General features: G+C 47.0%; 1 protein-coding gene across 2 annotated transcripts in view; it reads right to left on the reverse strand.

Annotated features, from left to right (window-relative positions):
- cog3 (component of oligomeric golgi complex 3) overlaps positions 1-23,479 on the reverse strand; it is a 78,515-nt gene that overhangs the window by 4,944 nt on the left and 50,092 nt on the right. For both annotated transcript variants that reach the window (XM_086006491.1, XM_086006492.1), the window contains exons 15-21: positions 22,325-22,449; positions 20,534-20,623; positions 18,916-19,036; positions 9,214-9,302; positions 8,733-8,867; positions 7,452-7,527; positions 6,420-6,547 (exon numbers count right to left, since the gene is read on the reverse strand). In XM_086006491.1, the coding sequence (XP_085862617.1) occupies positions 6,420-6,547; positions 7,452-7,527; positions 8,733-8,867; positions 9,214-9,302; positions 18,916-19,036; positions 20,534-20,623; positions 22,325-22,449 (764 nt within the window). The remainder of the gene's footprint in view (positions 1-6,419; positions 6,548-7,451; positions 7,528-8,732; positions 8,868-9,213; positions 9,303-18,915; positions 19,037-20,533; positions 20,624-22,324; positions 22,450-23,479) is intronic.

Here is a 23,479-nt window from a genome sequence, read left to right on the forward strand (position 1 = left end):
TCGAGATCGATACAGGAGAACCACGAAAACAGGTCTTAACAAGATGGGGATTCCACGAGGACAGCCCGGACAGTCACGTGGTTTGCAACGTAACGTCATCGCGTTTGCCCACGCTCTTAAAAGGGGCCACGCCCCGTACATACAAACACTATATACAAAACACAGTAATGTCTAACACAATGGTACAGGCTTAGGCTGGTGTTAGAACATCGTTAAAGGGAATTATATACAGTTGCCCAGAGTCATTCAGTGGCTCCGCCACATGCGCGCCCGCCCCTCCCCAGAATTCGCTTTAACGGACAAAGTCAAACGGTGAGGGGGTCTGATGAGCCTGTCGGAACGACTCCTGTACTCCTGAGGCGGAGGCTGTTGGGCGGCTGGCGGGCGGTTGCACTTGGTCTGCTGTAACGGCGATGGGTGGCCGACCTCGTCTCGGCGGTTGTGCTGTCTCGACGGGGCGGTCGAGGTCCAGATGTGCTGGCTTTAAGCGATCGACCAAAATGTGGTCCAGTTTACCACCGACATCCACCGTGAAGGTTTTGTCCCCTACCTCCAACACGCGGAAGGGACCAGTATATGGGGCCTTCAGTGGATCCCTATGAGCATCATGGCGAATAAAGACGTACTCAGCCTTGTGAAGCTCCGGGGGAACGTGCGAACTCTGCAGCCCGTGGTGCGAAGTGGGCATCAGTGCGAAGCATCTGGCCGCCTCCTGGTGACTAGTAAGCTGGTCAGACGCGGACCATGGCTTCGTCGAAGCTGGCAGGAAATCCCCCGGGACTTGCAGCGGCTGACCGTACACGAGCTCCGCTGATGAAGAGCGAAGGTCTTCTTTGGGGGCTGTGCGAAGGCCCAACAGGACACACGGTAGCTTGTCTGCCCATCCAGCGTCCTGGAGGCTGGCCCTCAGGGCGGCTTTCAGTGATCGGTGGAAACGTTCACAGAGGCCATTCGCCTGTGGGTGATGGGCTGTGGTGCGATGTAATTTGACACCGAGTCCTTGGGCCACTGCATTCCAGAGTTCGGAGGAAAACTGCGGTCCTCTGTCGGAAGAAATATCTGCGGGCACTCCGAACCGGGCGACCCAGGTGGAAATGAATGCCCTGGCCACGTCCGCCGAAGTAGTGGATGACAGGGGAACCACCTCCGGCCATCTGGTGGTGCGGTCAACCATGGTCAGGATGTGTGAAAAACCATGGAAGGGTGGGAGTGGTCCTACCAGATCCACATTGACATGGTCAAACCGTCGCTCCGGAACTGTGAAGGTGGCCAACGGAGCTTTGACGTGGCGCTGTACTTTGGCCTTTTGGCAGACCACGCAGGTGTTGGCCCAGTCGCGGACATCCTTGTGCATGCCATGCCATACGAATTTCGCTGACATCAGCTTCTGAGAGGCCTTCATTCCTGGGTGTGACAACCCATGTATGGCGTCGAACACGTTACGGCGCCAGACGATCGGGCGAGGGTCCTGTACGGAGACGTCACACAACAGCGTGGTACCTGCCGAATGGAACTTGACGTCGGCCAGTGACGGTCGTTCTGCAGGCTTGGACTTCTGGGTCTGAGGCTTGGTCCGCTGCCATAAGGGCGTAATCGATGCCCAAATGAACCGTACTGACAGTCGCGCGGGAGAGGCAGTCTGCCACCAGGTTGTCCTTACCGGCCACGTGCTGTATATCCGTGGTGAATTCGGATATGTTGGTCAGTTGACGTTGCTGTCGGGATGACCACGGTTCGGCGGTCTTGGCCATGGCAAAAGTTAGTGGCTTATGGTCTACAAAGGCGGTGAAAGGACGTCCTTCCAAGAGGAAGCGAAAATGGCGGATGGCCAGAAAAAGGGCGAGCAACTCCCGGTCGAACGTGCTATACGCTCTCTCGTTCCGCCGTAGTTGACGGCTGAAGAATGCCAACGGCTGCCATGTCCCCGTTCACCCACTGCTCTTGCACGGCGCCGATGGCGTAGTCTGACGCGCCGGTGGTGAGGGCGATGGTGGCTCCTGGCAGCGGGTGCGCCAGCATGGTTGCGTTGGCTAAGGCGCTTTTGGTGTTGTCGAACGCCCGGGCCATGTCGTCCGTCCAGTCTACCGGGTTCTTGCCAGTCTTGCCCTCGAGGGCCTCATACAGGGGCTACATGAGTAGTGCTGCCTTAGGTTCGAAACGGTGGTAAAAGTTTACCATGCCTAGGAATTCCTGCAGGGCCTTAATGCTTTGCGAGCGTGGGAAGGATATCACCGCCTCTACCTTCGCTTGTAAAGGAACCGCTCCCTCTGCGGTGATGCGATGTCCCAGGAAATCAATTTGGCGCAGGCCAAACTGACACTTGGCCGGGTTGATAATCAGGCCGTGTTGGCTGAGGCGTCGAAAAAGGGTGCGTAGGTGAGAGATATGTTCTTCTTTAGTGGGACTGGCAATTAGGATATCGTCCAGGTAGACGAAGAGGAACTTGAGGTCCCGTAGCACGGAGTCCATCAGGCGTTGGAAAGCCTGGGCGGCGTTCTTTAACCCAAACGGCATTCGCAGAAACTCAAAGAGGCCGAATGGGGTGATGACTGCAGTCTTCTGGACGTCGTGTGGATGCACTGGGACCTGGTGGTAGCCCCGTACGAGGTCGACTTTCGAGATGACGGTGCTCCCTGCCAAATGGGCAGAGAAATCCTGGATGTGGGGGATCGGGTACCGATCAGGAGTGGTGGCGTCGTTTAGGTGTCGATAGTCGCCGCATGGTCACCATCCGCCACCAGGCTTCGGGACGATATGGAGGGGTGAAGACCAGGGACTATTCGAACGGCGAATAATCCCTAACCGTTCCATGGTCGCGAACTCCGCCTTTGCGACCGCCAGGTTCCAGGCCCGCGCGTAGACCGGGGGGGGGGGGGGGGCCGTTGGTGGCGATGTGGTGTTCCACACCATGTTTTGTGGCTGTGGAGGAGAACGTGGGTCTTGAGGTCAGGAAATTCGGCGAGTAGACGAGCGAACTCGTCAGGAGTCGGGAAAGCACAGGCGACGGTGTGCGACGTAGTGTTACTGCGGTAACAAGGGATAGAATTGAAAGTTGCCACGTTGATCAACCACCGGTTCTTCACGCCGACCAGGAGGCTGTTGGCGCACAGGAAATCTGTGCGGAGAATGGGTTGAGAAACATTGGCCGTCACAAACTCCCAGTGAAAACGTTGCCCCCCGAAGCACACCTCCACTCACCATCTGCCGAAGGTCCGAATTGCTCCGCCATTGGTCGCTTCAAGGGCGAGGCCGTGATTCCCTGCCTGCACATCGAGGGCGGACGCGGGCAAAATGCTGCACTGTGCTCCGGTGTCGCACAGAAAATGACAACCGGAGAGCGTATCGGTGATGAAAAGCAACTTGCCCGCGTTGCCGATCGCCATGGCAGCCGCGGGGCGCCCGTTACTCAGTAGTCGCAGTTGTTTTTTTGGGGGGAAAACTGCAGGGAGGGCGGCGCCTTCGCGCCGAACTGCGCGTGGTAGAAACACAGCCCAGCAGGCTGACGAGCTGGGGCGGCGTCTGTGGGGGATGGGCGCCTCGTGGCGGTGCAGTACTGCTGCTTTACCGCGAAAATTTTGTCCACTTCTGCCGCGAGTGCCGCGCAGTCTTCCACCTCGGATCTGGCCAGGGCAGCTTGCACCTGCTCAGGCAGCTGGCTGAGGAATAGTTCACGAAATAGGAAGCATTCCGGTTCTGAGCCCAGGAGTGAGAGCATTTGGCTCATCAACTCCGAAGGCTTGGAGTCCCCGAGCCCGGGCACAGCGAGCAATCGAAGGGCGTGCTCCGATTTAGTGAGCCCAAAAACTTGCAGCAACCGCGCCTTGAGGGTTTCATACTTGCGCTCCATTGGAGGGTTCTCGAGGAGGCCGACGATCCGCGAGGCGGTAGAGCTGTCGAGTGCGGAGACCACAGAGATATTTGGTCTGATCCGCAACGATGTCCCTCAGGGCGAACTGTGCCTCGACCTGAATGAACCACGAGGTCGCTTGCTGCTCCCAGAACTGCGGTAGCTTCAGCGAAACAGCGTTGGCCTCCATGCTGTGTTCTTTTTGCGAAAAACGTTCACAAAAAACGGGGTCACCAATGTAGGAATTGACGAATTCCTAACCAATACTGAGGTCGACTCAGGAGATCAATCAAACAGGTCTTTAATGTAAGACTAAATGAGTTCAAACAGTTTGTTGAGATCGATGCAGGAGAACCATGAAAACAGGTCTTAACAAGATGGAGATTCCACGTGGTTTGCGACGTGACGTCATCGCGTTTGCCCGCGCTCTTAAAGGGGCCACGCCCCGTACATACAAACACTATATACAAAACACAGTAATGTCTAACACAATGGTACAGGCTTAGGCTGGTGTTAGAACATCGTTAAAGGGAATTATATACAGTTGCCCAGAGTCACTCAGTGGCTCCGCCACATTATCTTTGAATATTTGGCTAAACAGCCAGCGGGCAATTTAAAGGTAGACACCTTGCTACAAGATGGTGCATTTCCAAGGCTGTGCATTAAACATGGTTAGTGTTTGTCCAACTTCAGCTCCTGGGGTTGTGGGAATCTGTAACAAATTTGATTCTGCCAGTGTTGCCAGAGAATTATTTAACAATATCAGCCTAGAACCAGATTGGTTACAATGGTGATGAGTGAACAAGGTGGGTCTGTACCGACAAACTCCATCTTTTTCTGGCATTTTCAGTAGATGGTTCCCTTGTAACACCTTAAAGTCTAGGTATCGCTCCATTTCATTCACATAGCGATGGGGCTTAGCTAAAGGAGAAACCGAGCAGCCTTGTGGGCACACATGAAAGGCTAGTAACCTTGATTGACAGCTCGCTGGGTTGAACCAGTCACCAACAATACAACAACAATTTGCATTTATATAGCGTCTTTAACATAGTAAAATATCCCAAGTCATTTCAGAGGTGCATTATCAGACAAAATTTGACACCGAGCCCCATAAGGAGATATTAGGGCAGGTGACTAAAAGTTTAGTCAAAGAGATAGGTTTTAAGAAGCATCTTAAAGGAGGAGAGCAGGGCAGAAGTTAGGAAGGAAATTCCAGAGCTTAGGACCTAGACAGTTGAAGGCACGGTTGCTAATGGTGGAGCAAAGAAATTGCGGGTGCGAAAGAGGCTTGAATTGGAGATCATCTTGGGACGGTTGTAGGGCTGGAGGAAGTTAGAGAGGGGGGTGAAGCCATGGAGGGATTTGAAAACAAGAATGAAAATTTTTAAATCGAAGTGTTGCTGGACAGGGAGCCAATGTAGGTCAGCGAGCATAGAGGTGAACGGGACTTGGTGAGAGTTAGGATACGGCCAGCAAATTTAGGAGAGAAGTCCCTTTCTCAGACACAGTGCGAGCTGTGTTCTTGCAGGCTGCAGCAGAAAGGTCACCTGCATTTTAAGTGGTGCGAAAATAGCTAGCTTTGAAAAACTATGCTAGAGAAGCGAGTCTAGTTATTATATGGTTAGTACATTGCAGCTTTATTTTCTTACTGCCGGAGAGCATTTGAAATTGATAATACATGTACATGAATGAACAGTGTACAATGTAAAGAATAAACTGTTTTTTTTTAAAAAACACACCAATTTCAATTTTCCTTCCTCTCCTTGTTGAGGGCATGGCTCGAAGGACACTGATCATCCTTCATCGTCTCACCTGAGGGGCTATTCACGTGTAAGCTCTGACTGTGAGGGTCAGCAGGCTTTTGATTGTTTGGGGGGGGGAGTGTGGGGAAGAACAAGAGCCAAGCTAGATCCCAGCTTCCTCCGACATCCACTCACTCATCAGGAGCCGTAACCCTGACGACATTCCCCTTTCAGAGTCTGGGTGAAACAGAGTTTCACACGATCGCAGTGCTATTCCCAGTCTTTAAACAGGTTCACATCTTACGTCGGGTGAGGGATGAGCTGGAGGAGACAGCGAGTCTGACACCGTTTCAGGCCCACAACAGTTGTGCTACAAATATAATCAGCTCAGGCTTTTTACAATTTAAATGATTTTAAAGAGATCACAAGTTATTCACTGGAAGGTCATTAAGCTAACTATCCAAACTGTTTTCATCATATGGTAGTCATATGGTGACCAGTATTTAGCACACTTTGGTTCAGTTTGTTAGCAGTCTTGTCTCTCCCCAACCCACAGACACCGAGGACAACTGCCAACTGGGTGAGCCCCTCCTCCCTGTAACCCCAAAGGAGATCAGCTGACTGAACAGAGGGTGGACTGCTATCTATTTTGTTTGCACCTAAAGCACCTGACAGAACATGAGTGGAGCGCTCATTTCAGATCTAATTGGTTATAAATGCAGACACGGTACAATTCAATTGCCAAAGATAAATCTGCCTTAATACAGGGGCACCGAAGGCTCGGGCTCAAGTGTACATCATAGAGCTTTACAAGATAGATCACTACTTACCCGCACAGGTTTAAACAGGATGAACTCTGTATCCTTGTTGGACAAATATAAGGACAGGCTTCTCAAGGTCAAGGGCAGTTTGCCTTTGATTGTTCTGTACGTGGAGGCCACAACATCATTGATTTTTGCTGAAAATTCATAGAAAAATGTCAGTGTTTTAATATCGGCACTGTGAATACAAGTGTTTATAGTGAGGCAGCCATCCTACAAACCTTCTTCAGATTGGCTTTTACACATTTACCTTTTACAGAAATGCAGTATGTCCAACCACATTGCACCAAACCCTAATTTGGCCCCCATTTATGCAGTATCAGTCAGCCTTGGCTCTCCTTCTGGGTTCAAGCCCCAGCTCCAGGACTTGTGCACATAACCTAGGCTGACACTGCAGTGCAATACTGAGGGAACGTTGTATTTGCAGCAGTGCAGTCTCACAGATCAGGGCCCGTTTACCTGTTCAAGAGGAATTCCCCTGGTGTCCTGCACAACACTTCCCTCAACTAGAAACAGATTAACTGGTCATTTCGCACATTTGCTGATCGAGACACATTGCTGAGTGAAAACTGACTGTTGCATTAACCTACATAACAACAGTGACTGTACGTCTAGAGTAATTCTTTGTGAAGCACTTTGGGATGTTCTAACGACTTGATAAGGCACTTTATAAATGCAAATTCTTTCTTTCTGCCACAGTCAATGGTGTGACTGGGTTGAACTAACAGGTTACAATCACCAGTATATACGGGTGTGGGCGGGGAAGACAAACAGTGAATGTTTTTCTTTCCTCAGAGTGGGAGTAGAAGCCCAGCTCTTCATAATTGTGCAGCTTGCAGTCATACAAAGTTCTTTTGATAAGGGAAATTACCTCCCAGAACACCATTTCATATGGGAAACAATAAAGTTTGTCTTATTAAAAAATTGCAATAGATATTGCTTAAAACACCATTAAAAAATTCACCTCAAACAGAAATAAAAACACAACTTGAAGTAGAACTGAAGTAAAATGTAGTAGAAATAGAATAGAATCAAACATACCTGGCTGTGCCCAGGGCTGCTGTGCTAGACTATATTTCGGCCCTCCTTGATGACCCATTGTTTTTAATGCTGACACCTACACAGAGGAATTCAGTGTCATTATTGAAGATCACAGTAGGATGGTACAAATATAGACAGATCTGTATAAATTACTATCCCCATCTTGTTTAAAAATACACCACAGAATCTGACTGGTGCTGAATTTAACACTGCATACAAGATAAACTGCATGAATTGGGTACGATAGTGTCGTGGTTATGTTACTGGACTAGTAATCCAGAGGCCTGGACTAACAATTTAGAGAACGCGAGTTCAAATCTCACGTGGCAGTTTGGGAATTTGAATTCAATTATTAAGAAAAATTCTGGAAAGCTGGTATTAATAAAAGTGACCGTGAAGCTATCCCAAATGATTTTTAGGAAGGAAACCTGCAAGTCCTACAAACCGGTCAGGCCTATAATCTGACCCCAGTCCCACACCGTGGTTGACTCTTAATTGCCTGAGCCACTCAGTTTATAGAATGATAGAAATTTACGGCACAGGAGGCCATTCGGCCCATCATGCCTATGCCAGCTGAAAAAGAGCTATCCAGCCTAATCCCACTTTTCAGCTGTATTGAAAGGCTATTTTAAGACAATTAAGGATAGACAGTAAATGCCGGCCTTGCTCACATCCCAGGAATGAATAATGACGTTTACACAACATGCCCCAAACGCTGTGTAAACTAGCGATATTATTTTGTGCCAGGGGTATCAATGCCCCTACGTTCCATTGGCTGCACCCAACAACTGGAAACAATGCGAAGGAACTCCAATCAATCTAGTCCTGACGAAGGGTCATCAACCTGAAATGTTAACTCTGTTTCTCTCTCCACAGATGCTGCCTAATCTGCTGAGTATTTCCAGCATTTTCTGTTCTTAATCTAGTTACTAACCCCACTCAGGTAGGCAACAAGTGGGTCAAATCTATTATTCACTCCAACTGTGTCCAAAACCAAGAACTCTGCGCAAGTATAATATGGCACACGAGAATTAAATGACAGTGCAGCTACTCTCATAATGCCAGCAATTAACCGCAATCCAATATAGGAAAAGATGCTCATGCGGGCTTGGTACAATACAAGCAATGATCCTTTTCAGTGGCCGAAGCCTAGACACAGTATATATCCGAGTACTCCAACTGTTCAGCCCAATCCTAGACCTTCTATTTAATACTATAGGTGAAAGAATGAAGATCCCAGTCAGCAACACAGGTCACAGTACAAAGCTGTAGCTTCCTTACTTTGGTCATGAACTCTTCCAGATGTCCCACAAAGAGTTTGGTTTGGTGCTGAATGAACTTTTCACAAGCCGACTTCAAATTACGGTCTACTTCCTTCTTTGAGTCTATATAATGTTCCTTGATCTCAGGAGAACCCTAGAAGGAGACAAGAAGAGTTATCCATTCCCCACAGCAGTGGACGACTAATGTGGCTATTACTCATTCAAATACTTAACCATTTCAAGTCAACAATTTCTACAACAAACCAGTTATACTGTGCGCACTATCACGATGACCCAATTTAAATTTGCCTGGTTTATTCATTACTATTAATGTCCATTACATTGTATAAGGATACCCGAAAGGAGCTCTGCAACACACTTTCCTCAGCGGGAAAGGCCTCGCTGGCTCACGGGCTGAAGTGCATTCCACAACTCCACACTCGGTGCTCCCCACTTTCGCCAACAGCTCCCAAGAACACAGAACATACTTTGAGCCATACCTCAAACAGGAATTCGAGGATAGAATTGTTGCTGCTGAGCCTGAATAGCCTGGGGACAGATCTAGGGTTCAGCATTTTAAATGCTGCTTCTGTAATAGAAAATATTCAAATGTCAAACAAGGACATCATGTCAATCACGAGTGCCAAACAGAACAGCTTAAATACACTTAACTTGGCCTAAGAGAGATATATAAATGGCCAGAAGTGAATAAAGGTCCACTTCTGGCTTGAGCTTATTCACACAGATCTATTTATAATATGTTGGTTCCACACTCCCAACTGGGACCCCTGCCAGTAAAGAGCATATCGTGAGCAGAGACCATTATTTCCCATCCGTTAATTTCAATGGGTGGTAAAATCACGAGCCACGTGCTAGCCATTTCCCAAAAGAAGCTTCCCGTGAGGAGCATCCAATTGGGGCCAGTCATGCATTGAAAGAGTTAAAGAGCGTTATCAGAACCGCGCCAGAGATAGGATGTCAACAATCAGACAGCAGTGACAGGCTGAAACAAAATACAGCCTGGTCTGTGTACCCACCGAGCCCCGTGAGTTCCGGGCAGGCCCAGAGTCAGCTGGGGAATGAAAAGGAAAAGCACCTCAAATCTGTGATGACAACAGAAAACACAACTACAGAGAAAAGAAAAAAAGACTTGCATTTCTGTAGCGCCTTTCACTGGACGTCCCAAAGCACTTTACAGCCAATGAAGTACTTTTGAAGTCACTGTTGTAATGTAGGAAACACGGCAGCCAATTTGTGTACAGCAAGCTCCCACAAACAGTAATGTGATAATGACCAGATTATCTGTATTTGTGAAGTTGGTGGAGGGATTAATATTGACCAGGACACCAGGGATAACTCCCCTGCTCTTCTTCAAAATAGTGCCATGGGATCTTTTACGTCCATCTAAGGGGGCAGGCGGGACCTCGGTTTAACGTCACATCCGAAAGACACACCTCCAACAGTGCAGCACTCCCTCAGTACTGCACTGGAGTGTAAGCCTAGATTTTGTACTCGAGTCTCTAGAGTGGGACTTGAATCCACAACCTTCTGACTCAGAGGCAAGAGTGCTACCAACTGAGCCATGGCCGACACCTAGCAGGCCCATCAACATCTGTAAAAAGAGAGACAGCTCAACATCTGGGGTGCAAGCCCATTCATCAGAACTGAATACTGAAAGATAATACAGCCTGTGTTGGGTGAGAGGGGGGGAAAAGAGGATCGAACAGGTACCTGCTTTTATATTAAACATTACACAGGTCATTTAACCCATTAACTTTCTCTCTGATTGGAGGATGTGTTATTTTTCCCCATCCCTTTTCTCCCTCACCCTATAAAAGGGCTGGCTTATCTTTCAGCTTTTCAGCTCCGACAAAGGCTAAAGTGTCTTACACCCAAGCATTAACAGGCCCCTTCTCTTTACAGTTGCTGAGGAGCCTGCTGTGTATTCCCAGCATTTTCTGCTGCTGTTGCAGTCAGTTGGAGCCTAATTTCAAACCGCAGTTACTGGGCAGCGGTTAAGGCACTGCGGAAGATGGCTTGGAATTTGCAGGATTATGAAGTGCAAGAGAATTTGGCAAACATTACAGAGTAAGTTGGACACTTTTGGGCAAAACAAACATTGGTCTTCACCTAAATGTCAATGAACAGCGTGATCAGCAAAAGTACCACAGTGGACATACATAGAATTACACAGCATTTACAGCACAGAAACAAGCCATTCGGCCCAACTGGTTTAGGCTCCACATGAGCCTCCTCCCACCCCTCTTCATCGAATCCTATCAGCATATCCTTCTATTCCTTTCTCCCTCGTGCTTATCCAGCTTCCCCTTAAATACATCTATGCTATTTGCCTCAACTATTCCATGTGGTAGCAAGTTCGACATTCTCACCACTCTCTGGGTAAAGAAGTTTCTCCTGAATTCCTTACTGGATTTTTTTGTGACTATCTTATATTTATGGGCCCTAGTTTTGGACTCCCCCATAAGTGGAAACATCACTATGTCTACTCATCAAACCCCATCATAATTTGAACAACCTCTATCAGGTCACCCCTCAGCCTTCTCTTATGGAGAAACATTCCCCAGTCTGTTCAATCTTTCCTGATGGGTGATACCAGAACGGAGAGGTTTTACCTATGTAAATCTTTTTGTACCTTCTCCAGTGCCTCGATATCCTTTTTATAATATGGAGACCAGAACTGTGCACAGTACTCCAAGGAAGGAAAGTCATGTGACATTAATTCAGTGAAACAAAGTTGACGGGGAAGCGGGGTTGGGGGTGGGGGGAATAAGTCAGCAATACTGTGAATCAAACAGTATTGCTGCAGTTTGCACAAGACTGATTATATTATCTGGAGTCACTATTTCGGAAAGATTTTTTTAATTGTTCTCAATGGTAAAAGGGAAATTTTTCTTTTTTCCCCCCCATTTGAAAAATGTAGAACTGGGGGATAAAAGTATTCATGTTTGAATAAAGGGCGGGGGATAATGGGCTTGCTGTGCATTCAAATTACATCAAGTATAAGCCAAAACATGTCTTAAATGATTCATATGGACATTTTACTAAACTACACCAAGAAACATTTAACAGCACAATTTTATCTGTTTTTAATATAATTCCTTAGGTGTATTTACACTGCCCATTAGAATGTAAATCCAACCTGGATCTCGAGTCAGAGGTCCATCTTAAACCAGGGTGAGTCTTGCTCTACTTCATTCCGGAATCAGTTTAGGCCTCAACACCCAATTAACAACTACAGAAGTTTAGATTTAGAATCAGCGCAAAGCTGAAACTGCTTTGCCCCAATGCTAATCTTATGGTGGAAATGTGGTCTAAAAAAATGATCTCAACACAAAAACAAGGAAATGCATCATGAATGCAAAATATTTTGAAACACCTGTAATGTTCCAATGACAAGCCAACTATTTAGCCTAGTCCTTGCCCATCATACAGACATCCCCCCTACCTAGAATTCAACAGCTACAAATTTGCAAGATAATCTGCACTCTTCTTCAGAAGAGGCTTGTACAGTAGTGTAAAAAACTACAATACCACAAGGTTGATTATCTACTAAATTTGAAAAATATACTCTAAACCTAAATGCACTCCCCTTTATCTGTACTTAAATTCCACACTAGTGTCACCACGTCTCCTAATCAAGTCAAGTTGATAGACAATCGGCCCAGATTGTATCCAGACATCAAATGTACTCTGATAATTTAACAAGAGATAGACTTCTGCAAGGCTGGACTGGTCTTACTAGCTCATTCGCAAATAAAAACAGAAAATGCTGGAAATACTCAGCAGTTCAGGCAGCATCTGTGGAGAGAGAAACAGAGTTATGTTTCAGGTCGAAACGGTTCAGGTTCTTTCCTCCCCTCCCCCCTTTCCCTGCCCCTACACTTGCTTAAAAACCTTGTTCGATCTCCAGCTTTTTCCAGTTCTGACGAAGGGTCATCGACCTGAAACGTTAACTCTTTCTCTCGCCACAGATGTTGCCTGACCTGAGTATTTCCAGCATTTTCTGTTTTTATTTCAGATTTCCAGCATCCGCAGCATTTTGCTTTTGTATTAGCTCATTCTCAACTCTTGCTCTCTCTTTCTCCCTCCCAGACTTCTGGCAGCTCAATGAAGCAAAGAAAAGCAAGTCTGAACAATTAAGACGGAAATTGAAACTTGCCCCTTTTGTGTCCCTGGAGTGGTAACACGCTCGCCTGAGTCAGAAGGTTGTGGGTTCAAGTCCCACTCCAGAGACTTGAGCACAAAATATCAGCTGACACTTCTGTGCAGTACTGAGGGAGTGCTGCATTTCAGTGGTGCTGTCTTTCTAATGGGACATTAAACTGAGGCCCCATCTGACCACTCAGTTCGACATAAAAGATCCTATGGCACTATTCAGAGAGAAGCAGGGGAGTTCTCCCCAGTGTCCTGACCAACATTTATCCCTCAACCGACACCCAAGACAGATTATCTGGGCTTATATCTCATTGCTGTTTGTGGGACCTTACTGTGTGCAAATTGGTTGCCGTGTTTTCCTATATTACAAAAGTGACTGCTCTTCAAAAGTATGTCACTAGCTGTGAAGCACTTTGGGTTATCCTGAGATCTTGAAAGGTGTTACAGAAATGCAACGGTTGGAGCTAATGAGCTACACCAAGACCCAACTTTGTAAACCTCTTGTACTAATTTCTACCAGGTTGGCAACCTCACGGTCTCTAAATTGTCAGACTGCTTGTCCGACATCCAGTTCTGGATGAGCTGAAATTTTCTCCAATTAAATATTGGGAAAAGCGAAGCCATTGTTTTCGGTCCCCGCCACAAACTCCGTTCCCGAGCCACTGACTCCATCCCTCTCCCCAACATGTCCGAGGCTGAACCACACGGTTTACAACCTTGGTGTCATATGTGACCCTGAAATGAGCTTCCAACCACATATCCGCAGCATATGTAAGACCGCCTATTTCCACCTCCGCAACATCGTCCGTCTCCGTCCTTGCCTCAGCTCATCTGTTGCCGAGACCCTCATCCATGCCTGTTACATCTAGACTTGACTATCCCAACGCACCCCTGGCTGGCCTCCCACCTTCTGCCCTACGTAAACTTGAGGTCATCCAAAACTCAGCTGCCCGTTCACCCATCACCCCATGGCTCGCTGACCTACATCGACTCCCAGTTAAGCAACGCCTCGATTTCAAAATTCTCATCCTTGTTTTCAAATCCCTCCATGGCCTCGCCCCTCCCCATCTCTGTAATCTCCTTCAGCCCGACAATCATCCCCCCCCCCCCCCACAATATCTGCGCTCCTCTAATTCTGCCCTCTTGAGCATCCCCGATTATAATCGCTCCACCATTGGTGGCTGTGCCTTGAGGCCTAGGCCCTAAGTTCTCAGCCTCTCTACCTCTCTTTCCTCCTTTAAGATGCTCCTTGAAACCTACCTCTTTGGTCACCTGTCCTAATTTCTCCTTATGTGGCTCGGTAGCAAATTTTGGTATTTTTGTCTTATAATATGCCCGTGAAGCACCGCGGGACATTTCACTAGGTTAAAGGCGCTATATAAATACAAGTTGTTGTTGGATATCAATGAGCTCCCTTTTTTTAATTGAAAAGGCATTAAACTAGCTCTAGTAACCTGTAATTAGCAGCAGTAACATTACTTCACAGTTGCACATCTTCAAGACAAGGAATTTAAACATTAAACTCCATGACCCCACAAATTGTAATACTTCTGTCAGGAGTATGGAAAGTTAACAAGCAGCACAAAGTAATTCCTTAATTTTTACTTACTGCGCTCATTATTTAATACCAATTGCCAATGCCATGTCAACATCTAAACACAGGTAGCTGGTTATTTGTATGTTCACTCTGCATCCTTATGGGCTTGAGAACAGTTACTGTCCCAAGGATTAAATTCACCCAAACAAGCTCAAATGGAAGTTTTTTTAAACTGAAGTCAAGGTGAAGTGTAGGAGTGTAAAGACAAGATCCCTGAAGTCTGAGGTCCCTGAAGGAACGATTCCAATGGGAGATTGTTTGAAGGGGAGAACATAAGAACATAAGAAATAGGAGCAGGAGTAGGCCATACGGCCCCTCGGGCCTGCTCCACCATTCAATAGGATCATGGCTGATCCGAATCTAGGCTCACGTCCACTTCCCTGCCCTCTCCCCGTAACCCCTAATTCCCTTATCTGCTACGAAACTGTCTATCTCCGTTTTAAATTTATTTAATGTTGCAGCTTCCACAGCTCTCTGGGGTAGCAAATTCCATAGATTTACTACCCTCTGAGTGAAGAAGTTCCTCCTCATCTCAGTTTTGAAAGGGCAGCCCCTTATTCTAAGATTATGTCCCCTAGTTCTAGTCTCACCCATCAGTGGAAACATCCTCACCGCATCCACCTGATCAAGTAACACAGCATACTTGTGTTTTAGGTGGAGCAAAAGGGGCAAAGTTTGGAAGAGCATGGATCATAGTGGTATTGATAAAAAAGGGAAACAAGAAAGTGAGAGAGAGCGAGCTTGAGCGGGGGAAAGAGCGCGCCAGATATGTACAGACGATGACTGAAGCAGAGAGATGAGAATATGATTATATAGGCAACCTTTTCATTTCTTGCATCCTGTCCAGAAGTGCAAAAGGTGTTAGAATCATTCAAACCGACGTCAAGAGTATGCAAGTGTCAGACGGATTTGAGCTTTCTACAGAGGTGAGAGTTGCTGAGGAAAACTGGTGCTTTGGTAAATAGGAAGAAATGAAGGTTCTGAGAGACAGTTCCAGCATTGAGACCAAGAACATGAATACACGAAATAGGGTTAAGGGCTCAGCTGTTGAAAGGTAGCCATTGGTTACCCTGGCAAGACAAGAAGAAACTGTCTAGAATTAAAACAAACAAGACTTTCACTGCCCCATCAAAAGAAATGGAGAGATCAAGGTGCAGTGATTCAGCCATTATGAGGAGGATGGAAGGCGTGCGCAACGAAGCTGTGCAGCCCTGAAGGAAGCTGATCAATGAGAGGTGGAATCATCAGGAGGAGAGGACACGGTTTCAGCTGGGAGTATATGGTTACAGGCGTAGGAGTGAGTGGTTTCAGATCCCGGCACGGGTTTTTGAGATGCCCACAGTCATGACTGATGATTCGCTAAACTGGTCAAGTGCAGAGTTCCAGAAGTGTGTGACAAAGACATTACCAGTGGGCGCACAGACACACTGTAAACCCCCGGCAACTATGGAGCAGAACTTCGTAGACGATGGCCAATTTGAGAGTCAACAGCAGCTTCTGTAGCTCTAGTGAGTACAAGGTTTGTTGGTGGGGAAGAAGCTTCAAGAGTTGAGCTCAGAGTCCTGTGGAGAGACAGTAGTAGATTGAGAGAGAGGAAACTGACTCCTAAGATCCAATCTATTTGATCAGTCTCCTTTGGAGAGAGCTCTGACAATCTAATCAGATTTAATCCACATTATATCAATGAAATATTCTGGCCCCTTCCAAAAGTTTGCCATTTTGTACCTCGAGACTGAGCAGCAGTGAGCAGGGACATTCAACAGTAAAACATTCACATTGAAGTTGTTTCGAACCTTGTTTAGACCACGCTTGGAGTACTGTGTGCAATTCTGGTCACCATATTATAAAAAGGAGGCGCACTGGGGAGGGTGCAGAGAAGATTTACAAGGATGATACCAGAAATGCGAGGGTATACATATCAGGAAAGGATGAACAGGCTGGGTCTCTTTTCTTTCGAAAAAGAGAAGGCCGAGGGTGAGCTAATAGAGGTCTTTAAAATTATGAAAGGATTTGATAGAGTGGATACAGAGAGAGTTTCCACTTGTGGGGAAGAGCAAAACTAGAGGCCATCAATATAAGATAGTCACCAAAAAATCAAATAGGGAATTCAGAAAAAACTTCTTTACCCAGAGAGTGGTGAGAATGTTGAACTCGCTCACAGGGAGTGGTTGAAGCGAAAAGTATGGATGCATTTAAGGGACAGTTGGATAAGCATATGAGGGAGAAGGGAATAGAGGGTTATGTTGATGGGGTTAGATGAGGAAAGGCAGGAGGAGGCTCAAGTGGAGAATTAACACCGGCATGAACTGGTTGGGCTGAATGGCCTGTTTCTGCACTGTATATTCTATGGAAGCCTATGTAAAAGTTCTTAACTAAAAAGTTTCTTTAAAAAAGTTATTTTTCTAGGCTTCTAGCTTTATGTTTTTTTTTTAAATTGTGGGGTTATGGAGCTTCAATTACTTACCGCCACCGGCTCATTGCCTCACATGTGCCAGCTGGCACACAGTTTTGCCCGTGTGGTAACAGCACATACAATGTGAGGGCAAAACCATGAGTCAGCCAGCCAACAATACCACAAGGATGTATTACCCTTCACCTGTATCTCAACTAGAAACCACACAATGTAAAACAAGGAGCTTATTAATGTTCAAGTGCAATGTAGAAAGTAGTTAGTTGTTCTGGAAGCTGGGAAATAGGACACGCAGCATTCTGTGTTATTCACTACAAAGGCTAACACACTGGTAGTATAGAGCAGACAGAAAACACATACACACAACAGGGTTAATATCCTTGTAAGGTCACAGTTGAAAGTACAGGTAGACTATCCTTTATCCGAAAACCTCGGGACCAGCCGTGTTTCGGTTTTCGGAAAATTTCGGATTTCGGAAGGTGGGTTGGCGGGGGGGGGGGGGTCCGCGGGGGGGTCAGGGTCGGCGTCGGTCCGCGGGGGGGGGGGGGGGGGGGGGGGGGGTCCGCGGGGGTCGGGGTCGGCGGGGGGGTCGGCGTCGGCGGGGGTCCGCAGTCGTGACTTGTCCGTCGCTGCTAGCCTGGAATGCAATGAAGTTCCGCATTTCCACCAACAGGTCGTCGTGCTCGGTCGGAACAGGGGCCGGCACCGCCGCGGGCTCAGAGCTCTCGTTGCTTTCGAGCCTTTGGAAGAGAGTCAGGTGGTTCCGCGGGGGGTCGTGCGCACGACTTACGCTGACCCTCTGCTCAGCGTAAGTCGTGCGCCACTCTGGTCATGTCGTGCGCACGACTTACGCTGAACGAAAAAACCTTCGGTTTTTAGAGGGTTTCGGTTTTCGGAAGTTCGGATAAAGGGTAGTCTACCTGTACAAACAGTTTCACTAGACGTGCGATTGCAGGTTAGAAGATTATATGACTGCTTTCAAAAGCAGCTCTGTCTATTCATAAATATGCCAACCTGGTAAAACCACTGCACTTATAGTCCAGTTTCACCATCAGGAGGGAGGAAGCCGTCACTCAAATACCTGCCGATAGGATTTCCCACTCCTACCGGTACCTAACTGACTTTAGGACCACTTTACCAGTGTTGTTACTCCTCCTGTTTTGTTAAGACCGAAGTTATTGTGCTATTAAGGACTCCAAAATCCACGCTGTAGAGGTGAGAGAGGAAAGGGTTAAACCAGGAAGGGTGTTTTGTGCACTGGTACTCTGCAATGGTCTATGCCAGTCTTGTACATTCCTACGGTAATTTCGCGTCGACAGGAAAAAACAACTTCTCCCTTTGCTTTCAGTTGACACTTTGCAAGGTTTCGTTGATGATAAACGGACTGCACCACTACAGGTCAAGGACACCCTGTCAGAAGGAATGGGAGAGCCAAGCGAGTAGGGTATAAGAGTGAAGAAATACAAGCATTGCACAGTGGCGCAAATATTTAGCTTTGAAACAAATGGCTTTGTCACCCCCTAGTGGCACATCTGCACCACAGCAAGATAGGAGAAGCATTTCAAGTGATGAGCGTTCTTTTTCTAAATAACTCTGGTAGCAGGCAGTCAGCTATAAGTAACCCATGCGCTCTGATCAATAATGAATATATGTCAGAGTTGCATTCCTATTAAAAGGAGTTCAGAGCAATCACTGCAATGTACAACAGCAGCACGTACAGCTCACAGGCTAAACTTCTTCCTCTCATCTCTAATCTTACTTTGAAGTTGAAGACAAATCCCTGGCACCCATCCACATAACTGAAGAGTTAGAAGGAAGTCAGTCAACTCAATTAGGGCTTCTCTCTGAATGCATGAAAGTCACATGGAGTAATAGAGTTGCAGAAGTAGTTAGTAAAAGGTATGACACGAGCATGCAGGCCATTGCAAATGAACATAGAATAAACCTGGAGTTGTGTTGAACAGTAGAAGATGGGTAGGATTGGGCCACCCAGCTCTACCAGCCAGCACCAAGCAGTACCTCTAGTCTTTTTAAGGTCCAGGGAAATCTCCTTAATGGCAAAGTCAGTGTGGAAAGGAGCAATCTGTTCCCGAAGGATCAAGAGGTGCTTGATAAGGAAGAGCTGTCCATCCGTCTGAGTCTGAAACAGAAATGCAGAGAAGGGATCAATGCTGTTCACGCAACACGCTCTCGAAAAACTGGCCGACCAATTTGTCGCCAACTCTTGCAACACGAGCAGATCTTACAACTGGGAGAAAATTCCAATGGCTTTTATTGAAATATTTTTCATGTTTACCATAGGTTTCCTGTCACTAGTGACTCTAAAACTGGGAAGAATAAGACATGTAGTAAAAGAAACACACAAACATCAGGCAGGCATTTAAAAAAAAAACACAGCCCAAGTTGAATGGTGACGTTAGAGAGCAGATCTGTTTTTATTCTGTATTTTGGAGAGATGATGGTCAGGAAGGAGAGACACTCAAAGGAACGTCCCCAGACACGGCACGAGGGACATGCAGACTGACTTAGCACGGACCTATCTCGGTGCATCCGCTAATGAACTGCAGACTTAAGTACAAAATGCCCTCCACCAGTATGGGGCTGGGCTGCTTCTGTGAATAGGCGATTTTATTTTTAATTAACTTATTTCACAATCGCATTGTAGATAAAGTTTGATGAGTTGGTTTAAATCGAGGCTGACGCTCCCAGTGCAGTACTGAGAGAGTGCTGCACTGTCAGTAAGTGCCACCTTTCAGATGAGACATTAAACCGAGGCCCTGTCTGCCCCCTCAATTCAATGCAAACGATCCCACAGCATTATTTCGAAGAACAGCAGGGGGTACTCCCGTGTCTTGGCCAACATTTATCCCTCAACCAACATCACTAAAAACAGATTATCTGATTATCACATGGCTGTTTGTGGGATCTTGCTGTGCGCAAACTGACTACCGTGTTTCCTACATTACAACAATGATTACACTTCAAAAGTTCTTCATTGGCTGTAAAGCGCTTTGGGATGTCCTGAGGTTGTGAAAGGTGCTATATAAATGCAAGTCTTTTTCTTAAGGCTGTTTTTCTGGAGTTGACCTTAATACGCAAATTATTTAGTATTAAGCAAAATGACAACCCAGATCATTGCTAAAACAAAGAAAGAACCAAGTACAACTCCACCTTCCCTCCCGATGGCCCAGCGTGCTTTGCTCAGTGGGAGGCTGAGCCATACAGACCAGAGAGGGGTCAGGTCTGATTCCCAGTCTGTACCGAGTTAGCTGCTCTCAGCTTGGATGGTGGTAGGGACGCAATTCATTGGCTTCAGGATCCCTGGGTAGGGAGGGAAGAGTCTGCCCACTCCTGTCATTATGCAGCATGTGCATGTGGACGGTGAGCAGGAGCAGGGCTGGGCCTGGCTCTGGTAGTCCCTTGTGGTCAAATAGCCTCATGACACACAATTGTCAAGGGTCACACATGAATAATGGCATCATGGGCGATCGGCCAGCTGACGGCTGTAAAACCAGCTCAAGCAAGGAGTCGGCCTTCAAGAGAGATGGAGCGAGCAAGAGATTGGGTGGGTGGGGTAGGGGAGGGGTGAGAAAAACAGAACCTAATACAAACATTCAACCATTGAGGTTTGACTGACCTTGTTTTTAGTGATCGAATCGGCAGCACGAAGTAACGACTGGATACAAGCAGACAAGGCTTCCTGCGACAGGCCCTGAAACACTGTCCGCTGGGGAAAGCACACCACAGTTACACCACAGACAGTTCACCTTCAGTACTAACGCACACATTGTCAGCATTATTAAGGAAAGCAGCCCTTTGCTTGTCAGAAACTAAACCAAGTTGGACTCTTTATATTAAAAAAATGTTTCAGAAAAAGGCCCGACAACCACCTCATTTTCAAATATTCATTCAAACAGAACACCATGAGATTTTTTTTTGGGGGGGGGGGGGGGGTGGTGGTGGGGTGGGTGGGGGAAACGAATCAATTTTAGAAGTAAAATATCGAAGGTACAATGTTATTTTGAAATTTGACCCTGCAATGACCCTTTGGCCTCAGCTACTCCCACCATTTCAAGGTGCACCGTTCCCACAGCTGGGTGCAAAGATGCAATGTTTCAGCACTAAGGCACAGCTGCCCAAATACTTCCCACCTCAGCGCTACCATGACAAGCAGCTGAGCGTCTCTCGGTGATGCTTACAACCCCACAGCCCAAAGGGAGCACAAGATGTTACATGGAGGCACAGAATACGCCCTACTTATTTTTGCCATGTTGGGATGCAGACTGCACACATCAAATATAATCAGGGGTTGGAGAACAAATCTCCCAATTTGTAGTTTCCCCAGTCTGTAACAGGCGGTGCTTTTCAGCACACAAGAGTTGCACAAAGTTACTGGGGCAGTCACACCCGGTGCAAAAATGCAACTGCAAGACAGAAGCTTTTCAATTATAGGAAGGTTCCCAGAGCAACACCCCAGGATTGGGAAAGATGCTGCTTGGGGCCGTCGACCGTACACTGAGCAAGATTACTGAGAGATGCGCCTCGGACTATTGACAGCAGCTGACTGGAAGAACAAGTCATAAAGGTGGAAACTGTGTAATCCGGGATTACCTGATTTCCTTCGCTCCACCATTGGCTTCAGCTGCCTAGGCCCCAAGCTCTAGAATTCCCTCCCTAAACCCCTCCCTCCTCCTTTAAGTTGCTCTTTAAAACCTACCTCCCCTGTCCTAATATCTTTTTATATGATTCGGTGTCAAATTTTGTTTGATAACGCTCCTGTGAAGCACCTTGGGACGTTATACCACATTAAATGTGCTATATAGATGCAAGTTGCTGCTGTAAGAATGCTGGAGGGGCTGGAACAAGTGCTAGAGGCAGCATGCTGTTTTTAAATGAAAGTTCCAGGCTCGGTTTAAAAAAAAAACTGGGCATTTTTCCCGGGGCTATTTCTGGTACCCTGGCAAGTATGGTGAACTTGCAGCCCCAAAAATCGGACACTTGGTGGGAAACTTTCAGGAGGCATAGAAGACAAGTCCAAGTTATATATTACATAGAATGGACAGTACAGAAACAGGCCATTCGGCCCAACTGGTATATGCCGGTGTTTATGATCCACACGAGCCTCCTCCCACCCTACTTCATCTCACCCTATCAGCACAACCTCCTGTGGTACCTATGCCAGGCGGCTCAGCAGAGAACAAGAGTTCACAATTGAGAGAACGAAGGTCCACATTGCACAGAGAACTAATTCAATATTACACCTTCAAACCATCTGGATAAAAAAATCAAAACACCCAACCCTCCACCTCCCAAAATACAGAGCTGGTTAAAATTAGCAAATATATGGTGTGGAGATGGGGGGCTGGGGAAAGAGAAGAATTTGTTCAGGCAAAAATAAAACAAACAGCGCTTTTATTCTGAAACTTACATCTATGCATCTGTAAAGTTTTGAGAGACAAACCAGTGTTCTGCGCACTGTCGGGTACCACATGCCGTGCAAATCTGCTGGGGAAATTGTTGACTGTGGCCGAGGATTCAGAACTTCTGAGTTACCTATACATAGATAAATTACTTTAATAAACTGAACCAAACGCCATATACATCACTACACAAAACTTAACACCAAGGAGGCAATTGTGATCCTACCCACCCAGCAGAAACTGGTGGATAGTCAGTTAACATGCCCCGAGTTACTTACCCTCCATGGAGCCGCCAAGGTCCTGCCATCTCCTGAGCAGGTGGGCAAGGACACCCGCCCAAAGCCGACAAAATCAGGGCCAGACTGCAATTTTAACTCAGGCCTGAGCGGGGGAGTTGCTGCAACTTTCCAGCCAAGCTAACCCGGGACAGAAGAGGATCGGCCCCATAAGAGGCGAAAAATAGTAAGTGTTTTACTTTCCATTGTGGGGCCAGGAGGAGCAGAAGTACTCTCCTGGGCCCCACAGTGAACGCTTAGACCTCCCTGGCCCGGGTTCCTCTCCCATCCTAAACACTAAACCCCACAAGACACTCCAGAAACCCAATCCCGCCATCTACCCTGCATCGTTAAGTGGCTTCCGAGCCATGCGATTTGCCACTGCTTCTTGCTGATTTCCCTCCTGTTTTAGGCAGGAGGTGGACCTACGGCATGCTAATGAGGGCTGGGAGATGAAATAGCTCAGGCCAGATTTCTGCAGCAATGGGGAAGTTTCAAGCTCACCTCACCATTTACCCACCCAAAACCTGCCCGCAGTTAAAATCGGGGCCAATAACACATCAATAAACAGATCTAAGCACCAGAACACGTTACTAAGCAGAAAAGAAAGGAAGAACTTGCAGTTATATAGCACCTTTCATGGCCTCAGGACGTCCCAAAGTGCTTTAAAGCCAATGAAGTACTTTTGAAGTGCAGTCACTGTTGTAATGTAGGGAACACGGCAGCCAATTTGCATGCAGCAAGATCCCATAAACAGCAATTAGATAAATGATCAGATAATCTGTTTTAGCGATGTTGGTTCAGGAATAAACATTGGCCAGGACACTGGGGAGAATTCTCCTCCTTCTTCAAAAAGTGCCATGGGCTCTTTTACGCCCACCTGAGGGG

The sequence above is a fragment of the Somniosus microcephalus genome, chromosome 14, assembly GCF_052327205.1.
Source record: "Somniosus microcephalus isolate GS21.2 chromosome 14, FLI_Smic_1.0, whole genome shotgun sequence".
Classification (NCBI taxonomy): domain Eukaryota; kingdom Metazoa; phylum Chordata; class Chondrichthyes; order Squaliformes; family Somniosidae; genus Somniosus; species Somniosus microcephalus.